The 22,228-nt window shown below is 42.3% G+C and overlaps 1 protein-coding gene across 2 annotated transcripts in view; it reads right to left on the bottom strand.

Moving 5' to 3' along the window:
* Positions 1–4,651: 4,651 nt before the first annotated feature.
* The window catches only part of LOC145876087 (cell adhesion molecule CEACAM6), a 222,577-nt gene continuing 205,000 nt past the window's right edge, over positions 4,652–22,228 (bottom strand). Inside the window, exons 2-9 of one of the 2 annotated variants that reach the window (XM_082971874.1) lie at positions 15,298–15,375; positions 10,520–10,864; positions 9,869–10,123; positions 9,343–9,606; positions 9,034–9,130; positions 8,891–8,945; positions 8,673–8,776; positions 4,653–6,336 (exon numbers count right to left, since the gene is read on the bottom strand). In XM_082971874.1, coding sequence (XP_082828000.1) covers positions 6,255–6,336; positions 8,673–8,776; positions 8,891–8,945; positions 9,034–9,130; positions 9,343–9,606; positions 9,869–10,123; positions 10,520–10,864; positions 15,298–15,352 — 1,257 coding nt within the window. In that variant the 5' untranslated portion in view covers positions 15,353–15,375 and the 3' untranslated portion in view covers positions 4,653–6,254. Of the gene's footprint in view, positions 6,337–8,672; positions 8,777–8,890; positions 8,946–9,033; positions 9,131–9,342; positions 9,607–9,868; positions 10,124–10,519; positions 10,865–15,297; positions 15,376–22,228 lie in introns of both variants that reach the window. The other variant, XM_082971875.1, reaches the window with a different exon arrangement.

The raw sequence follows: 22,228 nt of genomic DNA, 5'->3' as shown, positions 1-22,228 counted from the left end.
GAGGATAAAAAACAGAAGACTAAACTGAAAAACTAATGATTAAAATGTTAATTGGATGCAATATCCAACCCAAAATATAAGCTTGGGACACTGAAAGTTGACTAGTAACAACAACTGGGACCTAAAAGACACCCACCATGAGACCCACTAAATCTGCCCAAGAAGAGGAAAACAAAAGAAAAACCCACACCAAACTTAAAGACAGGAAGTAAACCAAAAAGGTGGAGCAACTAAAGGTGTTGACTCTCCACATGTATCAAGACAACTGGAGCACTGGGCCAGACACTCTTAAATAGAACCTGGACCAGCTCAGGTGAAACACCTTCCCACTAACGAGATGGACAAGCCAGCACAGGTGTAACACATACTGACTAACGAGGTGACACCAATCAGTGCGTCCTACGTGCTAACGAGCTAGACGTGCTAACGAGCTAGACGTGCTGACGGGCTAGACGTGCTGACGGAGCTAGACGTGCTAACGAGCGAGACGGGCTAACGAGCTAGACGGGCTAACGAGCTAGACGTGCTAACGAGCGAGACGGGCTAACGAGCTAGACGTGCTAACGAGCTAGACGTGCTAACGAGCTAGACGTGCTAAAGTCCAACCTCAAAACATAAATGGAAAAACCAAAGCCTGTAACACCTTCCCCTTTAAGACAACAAATATATCCTATATTTTTGTTGGAAAAGTTTGCTCACCACCAACAGAAAACAACTTCCATTTCACATTATAATCAACTACAATGCTTCACCTTCTACAATATAAACATGGTGTCTACTGGATGTCAACAATTAAAAACAAGAAAAAAACACGTATTTCTAAATAATAATATACAATAGTATAATTTTTCTCCTTTTTCTTTCTATAGAATCCTAAATCCCACTAGCTTCTAGAACACTCATCTTCCTAAAACTCACTAGCTTCTAGAACTCTCCTCTTCCTAAAACTCACTAGCTTCTAGAACTCTCGTCTTCCTAAAACTCACTAGCTTCTAGAACTCTCGTCTTCCTAAAACTCACTAGCTTCTAGAACTCTTGTCCCCTTGGAACGAGCCCAAACAAAATGTATCTCCAATACGGAAAAACGTGCAGTCAAAATAAATAAAGATCCATAGCAACGCACTAGCTAAACACAAATCTAATATCCATTTGGGGGGAAATCAGGTTGAATCTGCTCTTGAAACTAACACAACAAAAAAAAAAAAACTTGGAAATGGAGATATCTTTCACCTCACTGGTTAGAGGACAACCTGCAGAAGACAGTCAGCTACATTTTGAAGTGATGCAGTTAAATTTAGGGGTCGGTAAACAAAGGAACACAACACTTATTTGTCATAACTCATCGATATCATGTTGAAATCAATTGTACGACAGGAGGGAGATGAGGTTGCATGTCCTGTTAAAACGAACAGCTCAAAAACCACACAGAATCTGGGAATAATGTGTACATCACTGGTTAGAGGACAATTTGTAGAAAACAGCCAGATACATTTTGATTCCAGTGGGTCACCAACATGGTAAGTGTAACACAACTCTTTTTTTGTTAGTCACTTTTTATTAAATCTCATAAATAGTAACTCTTCGATTTCAGAGCCTGGATTTCCCCCCTGAGGCTAATATCCATATCATGTTGAAATCAATAGAACAGGGGACAAACGTTTAGGGTTCTACATTGTGACATTATTAAAATACTCCTTCTACAATGTTAAACATTCTACATTGTGAGATTTCATTGATATCATGAAACAACTCCTTCATGTATTTTCTGATGTTTGATCAGATGTCTTATCGGAGAATCTCTTGTCACACTGATCACAGCTATGATTTCTCTCCTGTGTGTGTTCTCTGGTGTAGAGTCAGAGAGCCAGATGTAGTAAAACTCTTCCCACATTGATCACAGCTATAAGGTTTCTCTCCTATGTGTGTTCTCTGGTGTAATATCAGGTTGTCTGACCGAGTAAAACTCTTCCCACATTGATTACAGCTATAAGATTTCTCTCCTGTGTGTACTCGCTGGTGTTTAGTCAGATGGCAAGATGAAATATAAGTCTTCCCACATTGATCACAGCTATAAGGTTTCTCTCCTGTGTGTGTTCTCTGGTGTATTATCAGGCTGTCTGGCCGAGTAAAACTCTTCCCACATTGATCACAGCTATAAGGTTTCTCTCCTGTGTGTGTTCTCTGGTGTACAGTCAGGTAACTAGATGAAATAAAACTTTTCACACATTGATTACAACTAAAAGATTTCTCTCCTGTGTGTATCCTCTGGTGTGATAACAGGTTGCTTGACTGAGTAAAACTCTTCCCACATTCAGTACAGCTGTACGGTTTCTCTCCTGTATGTGTTCTCTGGTGTATAGTCAGATAGCTAAATGTAGTAAAACTCTTCCCACATTGATCACAGCTGTAAGGTTTCTCTCCAGTGTGAATTCTCAGGTGTACTTTTAGTGCTTTTAATCTTAAGTAACTCTTCCCACAATCAAAACAGTGGTGAGATTTCTCTCCTGTGTGTGTTCGCTGGTGTATTTTAAGTTCTGATGAAGATTTGCAATGTTTTCCACAGTCAGAGCAGCAGATAGATTTCTTCCCTGTGGGTCTCTGCTGGTGTTTCTTGAGGTGATAGAATCTGGACAGACTCTTCTCTGACTTGTTAGCATCATGATGTTGAGACTCCCCAGAGGATCCATGATAGTCACGTCTCTCTCCTGTGTGAACAAGTCAGACAGATAGTTAAAGGCTCACAACAGCAGAAATCCACTGAAAAAGGTGATGCCAACAGCGTAGCCATGATACTGTACAACAATTGAGTCTGTAATGAATGTTAAAATTACTTGACAATTGTCTTAAGACAGTCAAGTGAGCAACAATAGTCATATTTAGTCTTGTTTTCACATTAGTAGTAACTAGAAATAAGTAAAAGGTGTTGAACTCCTAAGCAGTGTGCCAGGCCACTTTTGTTCTCAAATATAAGCATCTTTTTCTGTGTTTGCTAAAATTGCGACAAGGGCGATGCACACACAATTTGATTGCAGAAACACCTCCCTGCTAATGCAGAAACCGCTAGTTATGGATGTAGTATATCTGCCTGGAGCAAAAATGGTGAGCAAGTGGCCTAAGCTGTGCCATTAGAGATTCTGGGTTCGAGTCCAAGCTCTGTTGCAGCCGGCCGAAACCGGGAGGCCCATGGGGCGACACACAATTGGCCCACCGTTGTCCGGGTTAGGGGAGGGTTTGGCCGATTTTGATCTTAAGTAACTCTTCCCACAATCAAAACAGTGGTGAGATTTCTCTCCTGTGTGTACTCGCTGGTGTATTTTAAGTTCCGATGAAGATTTGCAGTAAGATTTCCATGTGAGAGATCTTCGTCTCTGCAGGTGTTTCTTGAGGTGTTCTGATGTGGAGAGACTCTTCTCTGCCTCTTCAGCATCATGAGGTTGTTGAGGCTCCCCAGAGGATCCATGATAGTCCTGTCTCTCTCCTGTGTGAACAACAAAGTCAGACAGATGGTTAAAGGCCCACAACAGCGGAAATCCACTGTAAAAGGTGATGCCAACAGCGTAGCCATGATGTTGTAAACAATTTAAGTCAGTAATGAATGTTACAATTATTTGACAATTGTCCTAAAATGAGCAAGAATAGTCATATTTTTTTGTCTTGTTTTCACATTAGTAGTAACATGATGTTTGTAGGCTAGAAATAAGTTATTAAAGTTGTTGAAATCCTAAGCAGTGTGCCAGACGACTTTTGGTCTCCAATATAGGCCCCTTTCTGTGTTTAATAAAATGCAGCACGAGGACAATTTGATTGCAGAAACTCCTCCCTGCTAATAAGGAAACCGATAGTTACGGATGTAGTATATCTGGTAATGAGGAAACCACTAGTTATGGATGTAGTATATCTGCTAATGAGGAAACCACTAGTTATGGATATAGTATATCTGGTAATGAGGAAACCACTAGTTATGGATGTAGTATATCTGGTAATGAGGAAACCACTAGTTATGGATGTAGTATATCTGCTAATAAGGAAACCGATAGTTATGGATGTAGTATATCTGGTAATGAGGAAACCACTAGTTATGGATGTAGTATATCTGGTAATGAGGAAACCACTAGTTATGGATGTAGTATATCTGGTAATGAGGAAACCACTAGTTATGGATGTAGTATATCTGGTAATGAGGAAACCACTAGTTATGGATGTAGTATATCTGGTAATGAGGAAACCACTAGTTATGGATGTAGTATGTCTGGTAATGAGGAAACCACTAGTTATGGATGTAGTATATCTGGTAATGAGGAAACCACTAGTTATGGATGTAGTATATCTGGTAATGAGGAAACCACTAGTTATGGATGTAGTATATCTGGTAATGAGGAAACCACTAGTTATGGATGTAGTATATCTGGTAATGAGGAAACCACTAGTTATGGATGTAGTATATCTGCTAATGAGGAAACCGCTAGTTATGGATGTAGTATATCTGGTAATGAGGAAACCACTAGTTATGGATGTAGTATATCTGGTAATGAGGAAACCACTAGTTATGGATGTAGTATATCTGCTAATGAGGAAACCACTAGTTATGGATGTAGTATATCTGGTAATGAGGAAACCACTAGTTATGGATGTAGTATATCTGCTAATGAGGAAACCACTAGTTATGGATGTAGTATATCTGGTAATGAGGAAACCGCTAGTTATGGATGTAGTATATCTGGTAATGAGGAAACCACTAGTTATGGATGTAGTATATCTGGTAACGAGGAAACCACTAGTTATGGATGTAGTATATCTGGTAATGAGGAAACCACTGGTTATGGATGTAGTATATCTGGTAATGAGGAAACCGCTAGTTATGGATGTAGTATATCTGGTAATGAGGAAACCACTAGTTATGGATGTAGTATATCTGGTAACGAGGAAACCACTAGTTATGGATGTAGTATATCTGGTAATGAGGAAACCACTAGTTATGGATGTAGTATATCTGGTAATGAGGAAACCACTAGTTATGGATGTACTATATCTGCAAATGTAATCTAATCTGCTAAAATAGATGCACACGCAATTTGGTTGCAGAAACTCCTCCATGCTAATGCAGAAACTGCTAGTTATACCAATACCATAGACCTACTGTAGGACCCATAACTTCACCTAACAACAACATAGACCTACTGTAGGACTCATATTTTTGGTTTTTGTGACATATATTCTTGCTTTGAAAATGGCTGTGTGATTATTTTTGACAGGGTACTCTCCTGACATAATCTAATGTTTTGCTTTCGCTGTAAAGCCTTTTTGAAATCGGACAATGTGGTTAGATTAACGAGAGTCTTGTCTTTCAAATGGTGTAAAATAGTCATATGTTTGAGAAATTGAAGTTATAGCATTTTTTAGGTATTTGTATTTCGCGCCACACGATTCCACTGGCTGTTGACTAGGGTGGGACGCAGGCGTCCCACCTAGCCCAGGGAAGTTAATTATTTAATCAAACAGCATGCTAAAAGCATCAGACCATTTCAGTACATATAGTTGATTTTATTAAAACACATGGGGTGTGTCTATATATGGAAAAATACACATAACATTTCAACCAATCGATTGGTAGAAATGACAGATGACTCTTGGTTGACCAAGATTTATTTTAGGTGGGGACAGCACTAGAACATGATGTTGGGGCTCCCGAGTGGCACAGCGGTCTAAGACACTACATCTCAGTGCTAGAGGTGTCACTACAGACACCCCGGTTCGAGTCCAGGCTGTCACAACTGGCCGTGATTGGTAAATAAAGGTTACATGTCTTCATGGTTCTGGGTTTGTTGTGTTCATGTCTTCATGGTTCTGGGTTTGTTGTGTTCATGTCTTCATGGTTCTGGGTTTGTTGTGTTCATGTCTTCTTGGTTCTGGGTTTGTTGTGTTCATGTCTTCATGGTTCTGGGTTTGTTGTGTTCATGTCTTCATGGTTCTGGGTTTGTTGTGTTCATGTCTTCATGGTTCTGGGTTTGTTGTGTTCAGGTCTTCATGGTTCTGGGTTTGTTGTGTTCATGTCTTCATGGTTCTGGGTTTGTTGTGTTCATGTCTTCTTGGTTTTGGGTTTGTTGTGTTCATGGTTCTGGGTTTGTTGTGTTCAGGTCTTCATGGTTCTGGGTTTGTTGTGTTCATGTCTTCTTGGTTCTGGGTTTGTTGTGTTCATGTCTTCTTGGTTCTGGGTTTGTTGTGTTCATGTCTTCATGGTTCTGGGTTTGTTGTGTTCAGGTCTTCTTGGTTCTGGGTTTGTTGACTGTACTGTAGAGAACAGAGGGGTCCTCCTCAGCTGCTTGTTCCACCGTGGGCCTGGAGAAAGAAACATCCATTAAACTGAATGTGACTCCCAAATGGCACCCTACTCCCTTATAGTGCACTACTTTTGACCAGTAGTGAACTAAATAGGGAATAGGGTGCCATTTAGAATGGAACCAGAGCCATTCCTTAAAACCCTCATCACATCACTCCTGTTGGGGCTAGGGGGCAGTATTGAGAAATTTTGAAGAAAATATGTGCCCATTTTTAACTGCCTCCTACACCAACTCAGAAGCTAGGATATGCATATTATTAAGACATTCGGATAGAAAACACTCTGAATTTTCTAAAACAGTTTGAATGGTGTCTGTAAGTATAACAAAACTCATATTGCAGGCAAAAACCTGTGAAAAATAGATAAAACATTTTTTTTGAATTTTGTGACTGTACTATTTAGTGTCATTGTTTTATAGATACCATAGTGAGAAAGGATTCATTTCGCAACTCCTACGGCTTCCACTAGATGTCAACGATCTTTATAAAGTTGTTTGAAGCGTCTATGATAAACAGAGAGCAAATTAGAATGCATGGAAGTTGACATGTCGTCACTTCATTTTTTGGCGCCTGCGCATAAATCTGAGAAGCGTGAGTTTGTCATAATTGTTTATCTAGACATAGGATAGGTTGTGTGAAAATATTACTGATGTTTAACGTTAAAAATGGACCAAAAGATTAATGCTAAACAACGTTTGACATGTTTGAACGAACGTAAATAGATTATTTACTAGGTTTTTTTAGCTTTTCGGCGTGATTTTACACCCCCCCCACCACGTTTTGTGGGAGCATAATGAACGCTAACTACTTGGTGTTATTTGGACATAAATTATGAACTTTGTCAAAAGAAACCACATTTGTTCTGGACCTGGGATTCCTGGCAGTGCCTTCTGGTGGAGATAATCAAAGGTAAGGGGATATTTACAATGTTATTATCGATATTAGATGATGCTAACTGTATAGCATAGCTTATTGTTCTTAGCATAGCACCCCGTTTATTGCAAAATGTGATTTCCCAGTAAAGTTATTTTGAGATCTGGCCATTCGGTAGCAATTACGAGATGATAATATATTATTCTTTGAATGACAATATTATAATTTACCAATGTTTTCGAATAGTAATTTTGTTATGTTCACCGGAAGCATTTCAGAGAAGAAAAAAATCGGAATTTCACGCTACTGTAAAATGCTGTTTTTGGATATAAATATGAACTTGATGGAACAAAAAATGCATGTATTGTATAACATAATGTCCTAGGAGTGTCATCTGATGGAGATTGTCAAAGGTTGGTGCATAATTTTAGCTGGTTTCTGCTTTTGGTGACGCCTGACCTTGAATTGAAACTGGATGTTTGTACTTTTGTGGCTATGTACTGTCCTAACATAATCTAACTTTATGCTTTTGCCGTAAAGCCTCTTTGAAAATCGAACAATGTGGTTAGATTAAGGAGATGTTTATCTTTTAAATTGTGTAAAATAGTTGATTGTTTGAGAAATTGAAATTATTAGATTTTTGATGTTTTGAATTTCCAGCCTTGTTAGCAATCCCGTCTCGGGGTTCATTGCTAACCTGTAGCCCCAACAGGTTATAGACATGTCATAGTAATTGTCTTGAGATGTATATTGTAGAGTGCAGTTTCAGGAAATGCCATTTGGCCTGAAGAATACCCCTGGAACCTTTAAGACATTAAAACTGTGACTTTTCAAAATGCCTACTTTTACACCATAGTATGAGTTCAATGAAATGTCATCAGATAGTGATGGAGGGAGTTCTCAGAGAACAATGAAATGTCATCAGATAGTGATGGAGGGAGTTCTCAGAGAACAATGAAATGTCATCAGATAGTGATGGAGGGAGTTCTCAGAGAACAATGAAATGTCATCAGATAGTGATGGAGGGAGTTCTCAGAGAACAATGAAATGTCATCAGATAGTGATGGAGGGAGTTCTCAGAGAACAATGAAATGTCATCAGATAGTGATGGAGGGAGTTCTCAGAGAACAATGAAATGTCATCAGATAGTGATGGAGGGAGTTCTCAGAGAACAATGAAATGTCATCAGATAGTGATGGAGGGAGTTCTCAGAGAACAATGAAATGTCATCAGATAGTGATGGAGGGAGTTCTCAGAGAACAATGAGGGGTCACTAATGGTCAACTGTTTTGCTTATTTGAATGACTTTGTCTACTCCTCCAATAAGCAGCAACATATGAATGACCTTGATGCTGTCTGTGTGTTCACAATGTTGTATACAGTATTGACTCTATGTTGTTGTAATGGTAGAATATGCTCAGAGGGTGGCAGCACTGGAGAGGTTGAATTTCACAGCAGCTTACTGGACATCCTCGTCCTGTTCCTGGTCAAAGGTGGCCACTGTCTGTGCTGCAGCAGGGGTCATGGCCATGCCTGAGATGTTGACATACACTGCACTAGAGTCTCCCTGACGGAGAGAGAGAACAGACAATATAAATAGACCTGGGGACAGACAGCATGAAGAGTGGACATTTCCCACAAAGCAACGAAAATGATCTTCCATCTGTCTGAACAGACTCACCTGTCCGTCGTCTGCTGTGTGTCTTGTGTCAAAGGTGGATTTGGAGGCCTTCTTCCTGTTTTATAAATGAACGAATGAATGAATGAACAAATTAATGAAGATAATAAAGTGAAATAATCTTTAAAATATGCATTTTCACTCACCTGAACCACATGAAGCCAGAGAGACATGAAGCCAGTATGACACCCAGAACAACCACTATGATTCCTACAGCAGCAGTTAGAACTGAGGTTTGTTTCTCTAAAAGATAATATAGATGATATGAGTACATGTTATTATGAACTGAAAATTAATATACTGCAATACAGGACATTAATGCAATACTTGTATGTATAAGACTATGTATAGTTTTAAACCAAAGTGTAATGATGCAAACTAGAAGAAGATTACCTTGAAACATCATTTCTTATTGAACATCATTTTGTATTGAAGTATTGAAGATGTAACTTCACCTGCTATAATGATCATCAGAGCTGTAGAGTTATTAGATGCTATTGTATTCTCAGCCTCACAGTAGTATTCTCCTCTGTCCTCAGAGATGATGTTAGTGATGCTGTAACTCTGTCCTGATGCTTTTGGTGAGGTAACATTCTTCTTGTACCAGGTGTATTTGTCCACAGGTGGGTTGGATTCACTGCTGCAGGTCAGAGTCACTGAACTGCCCTCCATTATTTCACCAGAGGGACTGACTGACACTGAGGTGTTCCTTGGACCATCTGGTGTTGAAGACCAGATTCATTTATAGCAACATTTGTGTTTACATTTTACAGGTGAGTTTGAAATCATTTAATTCATAGTAAAAGACAATCAGAAAAATAATAATTAAAAAGAATGATGATATGGTGGTAATACAAATTCAAGGAAATGGATGTTACACACAAAAATATTTATTCATATTTATTCATATGGAAAACAATCTATTCCCAATTCAAGAATCAACATAATCAGTATATCAAATGAAACCCACAATGTACTGACATGTGACAGTGAGAGTCTCTTCAGCAGAGGGGAGATCCTCATGGCCTTCTACAGCACAGGAGTATCGGCCTGTATCCTCACTGCTGACTGAGAATAGGCTATAGACAGGAGAGGAGGTGTTGCTGTTTGGTATAGGCTGTCCATTCTTATACCAACTGTAGGCTGTGATGGGGTCCAGTGTACATTTGGTTCTACATATCAGTGTGACATTCTCCCTCTCTGACACAGATGTAGGATCCATCTCCAACACAACATCTAGAGTATGAGGAAACAAATCATTATTCTCCTCCTTTGTGTCTGTATAGCTGCCCTTTATAAGGTAATTAGTCATTCATTAATGAATTTGATTTATTTAGCCAGGATAGTCAACTCTGTAATACTTTCCACTGTTTTCCAGGAAGTATTGGGTTCAATAGAGTCAATTTAAACAGATTTTAACAGAACATTCTCATTAGCATACATGCTAAAATCACAGCATACACTGAAGCACACACATCATATGCTTTAGCATACATACAGAACCACACTCACATTACAACTATCTAGATAGATGTGAGATGAGTGACAGATACTGTAAAAACAAACCAAGACAATTTTCTTGAACTAAATGGAATTCAACAGTTGAACTATATTGAATGTACGTAACTGTACCTGTGACAGACAGAGTGACTCCAGGACTGCCAATATATTTCCCTCCGGTCTGATCTGTTAAGAATCTGAACTTGTATTCAGCAGAGTCACTCTCTCTCAGGTCTGTGATCCTCAGTGTGTGACAATTCTTCTGATCTCCATGACACTCCAGACGACCTGCATACTCTGGGTCCTGACCTAGATCTTTAGGTTCTACACCAGTCCCAGATTCAGTGAACCAGAGGGTTGTTGTGACTGTACCACTGGGATATGTATAAGAGCAGTGCAGCTCCACTGTTGACCCCTTCAAGGCACAGATACTTTTCTTGGTGTAAGTCACACTCCAGACATTCTGACCCAGTACCACTGAAACAAGGTCACACAACACAATGCTATCAGAATTAAGCCAACGTATCTCTGTAATGTGTCTGTATCTATGTAATGTTTCTATATCTGTAATGTGTCTGTATCTCTGTAATGTGTCTGTATCTGTAATGTGTCTGTATCTCTGTAATGTGTCTGTATCTCTGTAATGTGTCTGTATCTCTGTAATGTGTCTGTATCTCTGTAATGTGTCTGTATCTCTGTAATGTGTCTGTATCTCTGTAATGTGTCTGTATCTCTGTAATGTGTCTGTATCTCTGTAATGTGTCTGTATCTCTGTAATGTGTCTGTATCTCTGTAATGTGTCTGTGTCTCTGTAATGTGTCTGTATCTCTATAATGTGTCTGTGTCTCTGTAATGTGTCTGTATCTATGTAGTGTGTCTGTGTCTCTGTAATGTTTCTATATCTCTGTAATGTGTCTGTATCTCTGTAATGTGTCTGTGTCTCTGTAATGTGTCTGTATCTATGTAGTGTGTCTGTGTCTCTGTAATGTTTCTATATCTCTGTAATGTGTCTGTATCTCTGTAATGTGTGTCACGTCCTGGCCAATATAAGGGTTAATTGTTATTGTAGTTTGGTCAGGACGTGGCAGAGGGTATTTGTTTTATGTGGTTCGGGGTGGTGTTTTGGTAGAAGGGCGTTTGATTTATTATTTCCGGGTTTTTGGTTTATGGTCTATGTTTATGTATTTCTATGGTTAATGTATTTCTATGTTAGGTTGATTGGGGTTTGGGACTCTCAATTGGAGGCAGGTGCTTCCTCGTTGCCTCTGATTGAGAGTCCTATATATGGGTAATTGTTTGGTGTAGGTTTTTGTGGGAGATTGTTTCTTGTCTAGCGTGTGTGAGCCTGAGAAGACTGTTCGGGGATCGTGAGTTTGTTTTGTTGTTTTGGTGTTCATTTTGAGTTTAATAAATGTTCAAGATGAACAAACACAGTCCTGCTGGATTTTGGTCCTCCTTCACCATCGATAACTGTGACAGAATCTCCCACCACAAAAGGACCAAGCAGCAGAGGAAGGAGCAACAGGTGGACTGGAAGGAGCAGAGGGAATTTGAATTGGACAAACGGGAGAAATGGACATGGGAGCAAGTTATGGCCGGAGAGGGCCCATGGAAGAAATGGAGCAAAGACCGGGAATGCTACCGAGGAACACGACTGCCGATTAAACCCGAGAGGCAGCCCCAATAAATTTTTTTGGGGGGGCATATGGGTAGTTTGGCGGGGCAAGTTTGGAGCCCCAGGCCAAATCCCCGGACTGTGTCACAGAAGCCAGTTAATGGACATGTCTCGTGCTTCGGGGTAATGAGTATTATGGCGAGGCCAAGTGTTTTTAGGCCAGTACACGCTATACCAGCACCCCGCATTTACCAGGGGGTAGTAGGCATTCAGCCAGAAAGGGCGATGCCAGGTTTAAGCTCGAGACCGCCAGTAAGCCTCCACGGTCCTATATATCCTGTTCCCGCTCCACGCACTAGCCTAGAGGTGCGTGTTCCCAGTCTGGCACGTCCAGTACCAGCACCACGCACCAGGTTTCAAGTGCATCAGCCCAGTCCGACTCGTCCTGTTCCCGCTCCCCGCATTAGCCTGGAAGTGCGTGTTCCCAGGCTGATAACCCCAGTACCAGCACCACGCACCAGGCTTCCAGTGCGTCGGCTCAGTCAGAAGTCGCCAGAGCTGCCCGTCAGTCAGGAGTCGCCAGAGCCGCCCGTCAGTCAGGAGTCGCCAGAGCCGCCCGTCAGTCAGGAGTCGCCAGAGCCGCCCGTCAGTCAGGAGTCGCCAGAGCCGCCCGTCAGTCAGGAGTCGCCAGAGCCGCCCGTCAGTCAGGAGTCGCCAGAGCCGCCCGTCAGTCAGGAGTCGCCAGAGCCGCCCGTCAGTCAGGAGCCGCCAGAGCCGCCCGTCAGTCAGGAGCCGCCAGAGCGGCCCGACTGCCCGGAGATGCCAGAGCGGCCCGACTGCCCGGATCAGCCAGAGCGGCCCGTCGGCCAGGATCAGCCAGATCGGCCCGTCGGTCAGGATCAGCCAGAGCGGCCCGTCGGCCAGGATCAGCCAGAGCGGCCCGTCAGCCAGGATCAGCCAGAGTGGCCCATCTGCCCAGAGTCTGCTGATGACCAAAAATCAAGGGAGTCTAGCAGCAACCCTAAACTGAGTAAGCCTGACATTTCAGAACTTAAAGTAATTAACGGTTTAATTGATGAGTCTGCATACAGGGTGGAGAGGAGGAGGTCTGCCCATGATCCAGAGCAGGGGGAGTCTGCCTACGGTCCGAGGCAGATCGGGTCGGTCGGCACTCTGGAGGACAATAGGCCGGAGCCTGAACCACCACCTGTATAAGTGGGTTGGGGAGGGGGGGTGTAGCACAAGTGCCGTCGGTGACGGCAGCCACCCTCCCTTTAGTTTAGGGGGATTTTTTGTTGTTTGGGGTTTTTGTTATTCTTGAGGTGCTTCCGGGGTTAGCACCTTTAGGGGGGGGGGGGGTACTGTCACGTCCTGGCCAATATAAGGGTTAATTGTTATTGTAGTTTGGTCAGGACGTGGCAGAGGGTATTTGTTTTATGTGGTTCGGGGTGGTGTTTTGGTAGAAGGGCGTTTGATTTATTATTTCCGGGTTTTTGGTTTATGGTCTATGTATTTCTATGTGTAGTCTGGTTAATGTATTTCTATGTTAGGTTGATTGGGGTTTGGGACTCTCAATTGGAGGCAGGTGCTTCCTCGTTGCCTCTGATTGAGAGTCCTATATATGGGTAATTGTTTGGTGTAGGTTTTTGTGGGAGATTGTTTCTTGTCTAGCGTGTGTGAGCCTGAGAAGACTGTTCGGGGATCGTGAGTTTGTTTTGTTGTTTTGGTGTTCATTTTGAGTTTAATAAATGTTCAAGATGAACAAACGCAGTCCTGCTGGATTTTGGTCCTCCTTCACCATCGATAACCGTGACAATGTGTGTGTATCTCTGTAATGTGTCTGTATCTCTGTAATGTATCTCTGTAATGTGTCTGTATCTCTGTAATGTGTCTGTATCTCTGTAATGTATCTCTGTAATGTATCTCTGTAATGTGTTTATATCTGCAATGTGTCTGTATCTATGCAATGTGTCTGTATCTATGCAATGTGTCTGTATCTATGCAATGTGTCTGTATCTATGCAATGTAAATGTGTTTATGTAAAACATAGGCACCACAATGTAAATAAGTCCCAGACTTTATTGTCCTTTAAATCAACAATCCTGGTCACTGTAAATAAACTGTGTGTACATGTGTGTATGTATTTTTTTTAACTGACCAATAAAATCAATCAATCCAAACTGTGCAGCAGCCATTTGATGAATGGAAAGAGACATTTGTTACAAAACACCAGAAAGCTGAATGACATTCAGAGATTGTCAAGCCTTCGATACTGGGTAAGCCTACAAGGTAAGGTGGGATGTATTCCTATTTGTTCAGATTGATTGTGGTTTTAAAAACGTAAACCATGCTATAGAAGTGCTCCAAGTCGTTATGCTTTTGTTTATTGGTTGTGTGGTGCATTGGCACAGAAACCTGTTGGTAGAAAATGTGAATATATTTTATATAATTATAAATATGGCATCAAAATTTTGAAAATCTGATTTCCCCCTGGCTGATCACTGTCTGCAGCCGGCTCTGATCGTAATAATGAAATAGGCAGGGAGAGTGAGCTCATCCGTGGTGGTCGGCGAACCCTGAACCTTCTGGCCAATATCCCCTGTGTGCCATTGACTGTGCCACAAAAGCATGCTGAAGCGGCAAAGTCAATTTTCACATGAATAAACACACAGTCGCTATGTAATGATTACTAACTGGGTGGGTTGAGATTATTACATATAAAAGCACTAAACCTCTCTCTAAAAGCTTCACTTATACAAACGTTTTACTTGAACCCTAAATGGTTCTCCAGTAGATTAATAAGAAAAGCTCATCCATTGTTTAAAAATGGCCTTTTTGCCTTTGTGCAGATTGCCATGTCTCATTTTAGATTCATTGAGAATTATACTTTTTTCAAAAGTATCTGTCTTTTTCAAACAAGCATTACAGAGCTGGTTACAATTTCATCCCCCTGAAAAGGGAGAACAAATATTACAACAAATATTATGGCTGAACTCAAATGGTTGATAAAATACCTGTAATTATGGGAAAGATGTTTGAACGTTGTGGATGCTTGTGCTTTTTTTTCACCTTAAAGATGCATCAATTTCAAAATGAGTAGGGTTTGTCCACACCATGTTGCCATAGTTGGTGAGTTGAGTGTGAAACCACAGACAAGAATCACTCAGTGAGGTGTGAAAGATACCTATTTAAAGGGAAGTGGAGACGCCTAACACCAGAATAACATTATGATTCATATCCTTTAGAAATGTCTGTAGAGAAACAGAACAACTAAAAGATAAGAATGAGACCATACCTGTCACAGACCAGAGAAATACCAGCAACACACTTCCTGCTGTTCTCAAGGCCATTGTTGCATCTCCCACCCTGCAGTCTTAGAAACATAAACAACAACTCACTCTATAGCAGGTGAATAACTCCACCTGATACATTGAAGTAGAAACTGTAAATGGGGTACAGGGCCTCATTACTGAAAATGAACCAGGCTCATATTGTGCTGTGTTGTATTGTGCTATATGGTTGTCTATGTGAATACTGTCGGTCTGTAAGTCTATTGCACTATGTATGTAATGTGTGTGACGTGTTGCATGTCTGTCTTCGTCTGTCTATTTAAGATGACATGCTGTCTGATGCAAAAACTATTTCCTAATGGATACAATAAAGTCATCAACATCACAAACAACAAAAACAATCACTTATTGAACAGATGTGTAGAACTGTAAACACATATTTCAACATTGATTGTTGTGAAGCTGTTTATTCTCAGATCCCCAGATACAGGAGGATAAATGTTCAATTCTCTATGGTCCGTCAAGCTGTACAGCAGCCTAAAGACTGACCACCAGGTTCAATGATAACTCCTATCCCCAAGCTGTGAGGCTAAACAACAATTGACTCTCTCTCTCACACACACACACACACACACACACACACACACACACACACACACACACACACACACACACACACACACACACACACACGACACACAGACACACACACACACACACACACACACACACACACACACAGACACACAGACACACACACACACACACCATCTGTAGTGAAGGCCCATAAGGCCCATAGAGTCTGTATCAGTCTAGAGAGCTGGTTGTTATGGATGTAGAAAAGTTAAAACACACATCCTACACAGTATAGATGTCAACCCTACTCCCTATCAGTCCCAGTATAGATGTCAACCCTACTCCCTATCAGTCCCAGTATAGATGTCAACCCTACTCCCTATCAGTCCCAGTATAGATGTCAACCCTACTCCCTATCAGTCCCAGTATAGATGTCAACCCTACTCCCTATCAGTCCCAGTATAGATGTCAACCCTACTCCCTATCAGTCCCAGTATAGATGTCAACCCTACTCCCTATCAGTCCCAGTATAGATGTCAACCCTACTCCCTATCAGTCCCAGTATAGATGTCAACCCTACTCCCTATCAGTCCCAGTATAGATGTCAACCCTACTCCCTATCAGTCCCAGTATAGATGTCAACCCTACTCCCTATCAGTCCCAGTATAGATGTCAACCCTACTCCCTATCAGTCCCAGTATAGATGTCAACCCTACTCCCTATCAGTCCCAGTATAGATGTCAACCCTACTCCCTATCAGTCCCAGTATAGATGTCAACCCTACTCCCTATCAGTCCCAGTATAGATGTCAACCCTACTCCCTATCAGTCCCAGTATAGATGTCAACCCTACTCCCTATCAGTCCCAGTATAGATGTCAACCCTACTCCCTATCAGTCCCAGTATAGATGTCAACCCTACTCCCTATCAGTCCCAGTATAGATGTCAACCCTACTCCCTATCAGTCTCAGTATAGATGTCAACCCTACTCCCTATCAGTCCCAGTATAGATGTCAACCCTACTCCCTATCAGTCCCAGTATAGATGTCAACTCTACTCCCTATCAGTCCCAGTATAGATGTCAACCCTACTCCCTATCAGTCCCAGTATAGATGTCAACCCTACTCCCTATCAGTCCCAGTATAGATGTCAACCCTACTCCCTATCAGTCCCAGTATAGATGTCAACCCTACTCCCTATCAGTCCCAGTATAGATGTCAACCCTACTCCCTATCAGTCCCAGTATAGATGTCAACCCTACTCCCTATCAGTCCCAGTATAGATGTCAACCCTACTCCCTATCAGTCCCAGTATAGATGTCAACCCTACTCCCTATCAGTCCCAGTATAGATGTCAACCCTACTCCCTATCAGTCCCAGTATAGATGTCAACCCTACTCCCTATCAGTCCCAGTATAGGTGTCAACCCTACTCCCTATCAGTCCCAGTATAGATGTCAACCCTACTCCCTATCAGTCCCAGTATAGATGTCAACCCTACTCCCTATCAGTCCCAGTATAGATGTCAACCCTACTCCCTATCAGTCTCAGTATAGATGTCAACCCTACTCCCTATCAGTCCCAGTATAGATGTCAACCCTACTCCCTATCAGTCCCAGTATAGATGTCAACCCTACTCCCTATCAGTCCCAGTATAGATGTCAACCCTACTCCCTATCAGTCCCAGTATAGATGTCAACCCTACTCAGTCTGGTCCTAAAGGACCCTCAGATAAATCCACTGTGTCATTCACACACATTCCAACACTCCTCCACTGAGACACTTTATGAATACAGGCCCTGATGTAACAACCAAAACTGTCTCACCCTGATCTGTTTCACCTGTCTTGTGCTTGTCTCCACCCGCCCTCCAGGTGTCGCCAGTTTCCCCCCTTATCCCCTGTGTATTTATACAGTGGTGGAAAAGTACCCAATTGTCATACTTGAGTAAAAGTGAGTCACCCAGTAAAATACGACTTGAGTAAAAGTCTAAAAGTATTTGGTTTTAAATAATATGATATAAAGTATCAAAAATAAATGTAATTGCAAAAATGTACTTAAGTATCAAAAGTAAAAGTATGAATCATTTCAAATTCCTTGTTAAGCAAACCAGATGGCACAACTGTTTGTGTTTTGTTTGTATGTGCAGATAGCCAGGGGCACACTCCAACACTCAGAAATCATTCAGAAACAAAGCGTTTGTGTTTAGTGAGTTTTCACATCAGAAGCAGTAGGGATGACCAGGGATGTTCTCTTGATAAGTGCGTGAATTGGACCTTTTCTGTCCTGCTAAGCATTCAAAATTTAACGAGGACTTTTGGGTGTCAGGGGAAATGTATTGAGTAATAAGTACATTATTTTCTTTTAGGAATGTAGTGAAGTAAAAGTGAAAGTTGTCAAAAATAAAAATAGTAAAATAAAGTACAGATACCCCAAAACAACTACTTCAGGAGTACTTGAAAGTATTTTTACTCAAGTACTTTACACCACTGCCTTTATACCTGTATTTTCTGTTTGTCTGTTGCCAGTTCGTCTCGCCAAGCCTACCAGCCTGGTTCTCCCTAGCCCCTGTTTCTCTCTAGCCCCTGGTTCTCCCTAGCCCCTGGTTCTCCCTAGCCCCTGGTTCTCCCTAGCCCCTGGTTCTCTCTAGCCCCTGGTTCTCCCTAGCCCCTGGTTCTCTCTAGCCCCTGTTTCTCCCTAGCCCCTGGTTCTCCCTAGCCCCTGGTTCTCCCTAGCCCCTGGTTCCCCCTAGCCCCTGTTTCTCCCTAGCCCCTGGTTCTCTCTAGCCCCTGGTTCTCCCTAGCCCCTGTTTCTCCCTAGCCCCTGTTTCTCCCTAGCCCCTGGTTCTCTCTAGCCCCTGTTTCTCCCTAGCCCCTGGTTCTCTCTAGCCCCTGGTTCTCCCTAGCCCCTGGTTCTCCCTAGCCCCTGGTTCTCCCTAGCCCCTGGTTCTCTCTAGCCCCTGGTTCTCCCTAGCCCCTGGTTCTCCCTAGCCCCTGGTTCTCCCTAGCCCCTGTTTCTCCCTAGCCCCTGTTTCTCCCTAGCCCCTGGTTCTCTCTAGCCCCTGGTTCTCCCTAGCCCCTGGTTCTCCCTAGCCCCTGGTTCTCCCTAGCCCCTGTTTCTCCCTAGCCCCTGGTTCTCCCTAGCCCCTGGTTCCCCCTAGCCCCTGGTTCTCCCTAGCCCCTGGTTCTCCCTAGCCCCTGGTTCTCCCTAGCCCCTGGTTCTCCCTAGCCCCTGGTTCTCCCTAGCCCCTGGTTCTCCCTAGCCCCTGTTTCCCCCTAGCCCCTGGTTCTCTCTAGCCCCTGGTTCTCCCTAGCCCCTGGTTCTCCCTAGCCCCTGGTTCTCCCTAGCCCCTGGTTCTCCCTAGCCCCTGGTTCTCTCTAGCCCCTGTTTCCCCCTAGCCCCTGGTTCTCTCTAGCCCCTGGTTCTCTCTAGCCCCTGGTTCCCCCTAGCCCCTGGTTCCCCCTAGCCCCTGGTTCTCTCTAGCCCCTGGTTCTCCCTAGCCCCTGGTTCTCCCTAGCCCCTGTTTCTCCCTAGCCCCTGTTTCTCCCTAGCCCCTGGTTCTTCCTAGCCCCTGGTTCTCTCTAGCCCCTGTTTTTCTAGTTTTTCCGGTTTTGACCACTCTGCCTGTCCTGACCCTGAGCCTGCCTGCCGTTCTGTACCTTACTGACTCTACCCTGGATTACTGACCTCTGCCTGCCCTTGACCTGTCGTCTGCCTGCCCCCTGTTTTGTTAATAAACATCTGTTATTCAAACTGTCTGCATCTGGGTCTTATCTGACACAGTTCTGATCCAAAACACAGCTCAAAACATAACAAGAAGTAAAATTATACATTCCCCTCAAGAATATGACTAATGACTAAAATCAAATAACCCAAAACTATTTTTCAAGATATTGTCACGCGTACTTATAGAGTGAAGTGAAGGAGAGAGGTCCTGTACAGAGAGTCAACCAGTTGATACATATTTAAAGTAGTCAGGGCACAAGTAGCTGATGCAGAACTGTCCTTTCCTCTTTAAGTCATTAACATGCATGACGACGAGAACAACATGTCAGAGAAGGGAGGTTACTGTATTAGAATGGGCCCTACATTTCTAAAATGGACAAAATGTCCCCCATTTCCACTTTTATTTAAATACAGAATCATGTTAACAATATGTTGACTATTCTTTATGGAATGTTTATAATATCTTAGAATGTGTTGCCTTGTCCCTCTGAGTTCTACATGGAACAGGTCAAAGTTCCATTTACATTTGGTCAGTTCCATGAAGTCATTCATTCTATTCTATAAACACATTCAATTTACACTCCTCATCAGCTGCATCAAAGTGATACTGAAGGTTTCAGTGTTCTAGACTAGAGCTCTCCCTACTGGCATCTCAGCATTACTGTAGTGTCTCTTCGTACGATGGGCAGTAATATAATGCCTTGATCATATTCAGTTACACTGGCTTCTTCCCAAATGGCACCCTATGTCAAAAGTAGTACACTATTAAGGGAACAGGGTGCCATTTGGGAGAGACCCACTGTTGGCCATCGTGTATAGTACTGGTACCTAATAATAATGTCCTCAATAATGTTGGGCTAATAACAACATAACAAACTAATGAAACGCAACACTGGCGTTAAAAAGTAAAATTTAAGCACACAAAAATTGATGTCTGTTCTATAGAACATGCCGCTATCATATTCTGTTCCACTGTTGGCCCTTGTGAACAGCAGATGGCAAGCAGTGGATAGCAGCTGATTTACGGGCTCCTGACCTACTCCGCTATTTTGTGTCTTTTTTGTGCTGATTTTAACTTTACTCTGACCGAAAACAGCTTCCGGACATCAGAACAGTGATCATTTAACTTGATATGGACAAACATTTCTACCTCAACGAGATGGCAAATTATGGACGTTCTGCTTACTCCGGACCAGGCCCTAATCCCCCGGGACTCGAAAGAGGAAGTGGCGGCAATAGAGAGGCAAGCGAGCAGGCATCCTGACGAGATTACGTTGGCGATCAAATAGACCACCATTGCCCTCTGTTCTATTGTAAATAAGATTGTGTTCTTAACTGACTTTCCTAGTTAAATAAAGGTTAAATACAAAATGTATTTAATAAATTAATATTGGCGAACGTGCAGTCACTGGAGAACAAACTGGATGAGCTATGTTCTATCCTATCACTGGAAAACTGTAATACGTTTTTCTTGAGTTGTGGCTGAATGAGGACCTGGATATACATCTTGCTGGTTTTTCTACACAAAAATGTTTTGCTTTCTAGAACCTTAAAGGGTTATTTGGCTGATGCCATAGGAGAACCCTTTGAAGAATCCTTTTAGGTTCCAGGAAGAACCTTTTTGAATTACAGGTAGAACCTTTTTGGGTTCCATGTAGAACCCTTTCCACAGAGTGTTCTACATGTAAACGAAAGGGGTTCTACCTAGAACCAAAAAGGGTGCTCCTATTGGGACAGCCGAGGAACCCTTTTGGAACCCTTTTCTCTAAGAGTGCATCTTCAAGAATGGATGGCAGACTCTGGTAAGTCGAAGGGAGGAGGGCTGTGTCTCTTTGTTAAGGAAGTCTCAAGTTTTTGCTTGCCTGAGTTAGAATACCTTGTGATAAGCAGTAAACAATACTGTTTACCAAGAGAGTTTTCATCTACACTGAACAAAAATATAAACGCAACATGCAAAATATTTTAAGATTTTACTGACTTACAGTTCATATAAGGAAATCCGTTAATTTAAATAAATGTATTAGGACCTAATAGATTTCATATGACTGGGAATACACATATGCATCTGTTGGTCACAGATACCTTAAAAAAAAGTAGGCGCATGGATCAGAAAACTAGTCAGTATCTGGTGTGACCACTTTTTGTCTCATGCAGCGCGACATCTCCTTTCCATAGAGGCCTGTCGAATGTTGTCCAACTAATCTTTAATGGCTGTGAGAAGTTGCTGAATATTGGCAAGAACTGGAACATGCTGTCGTACACGTCGATCCAGAGCATCCAAAAGCATTCTCAATAGGACAGTGGTGAGTATGCAGGCCATAGAAGAACTGGGACATTTTCAGCTTCCAGAAATTGTGTATGATTCTTGCGACATGGGGCCATGCATTTTGATGCTGAAACATGAGGTGATGGCGGTGGATGAATAGCACAAAAATGGGCCTCAGGATCTCGTCACAGTATCTCTCTGTATTCAAATTGACATCGATAAAATGCAATTGTGTTCGTTGTCCATAGCTTATGCCTAACCATACCATAACCCCACTGCCACCATGGGGTATACTGTTCACAACGTTGGCATCAGCAAAACGCTTGCCCAGACTACGCCATACACGCTGTCTGCTATCTGCCCGGTACAGTT

Source organism: Salmo salar, unplaced genomic scaffold, assembly GCF_965601325.2.
Source record: "Salmo salar unplaced genomic scaffold, fSalSal1 ptg000432l, whole genome shotgun sequence".
NCBI classification, from domain to species: domain Eukaryota; kingdom Metazoa; phylum Chordata; class Actinopteri; order Salmoniformes; family Salmonidae; genus Salmo; species Salmo salar.
This window is presented reverse-complemented; position numbering and strand designations above follow the sequence as displayed.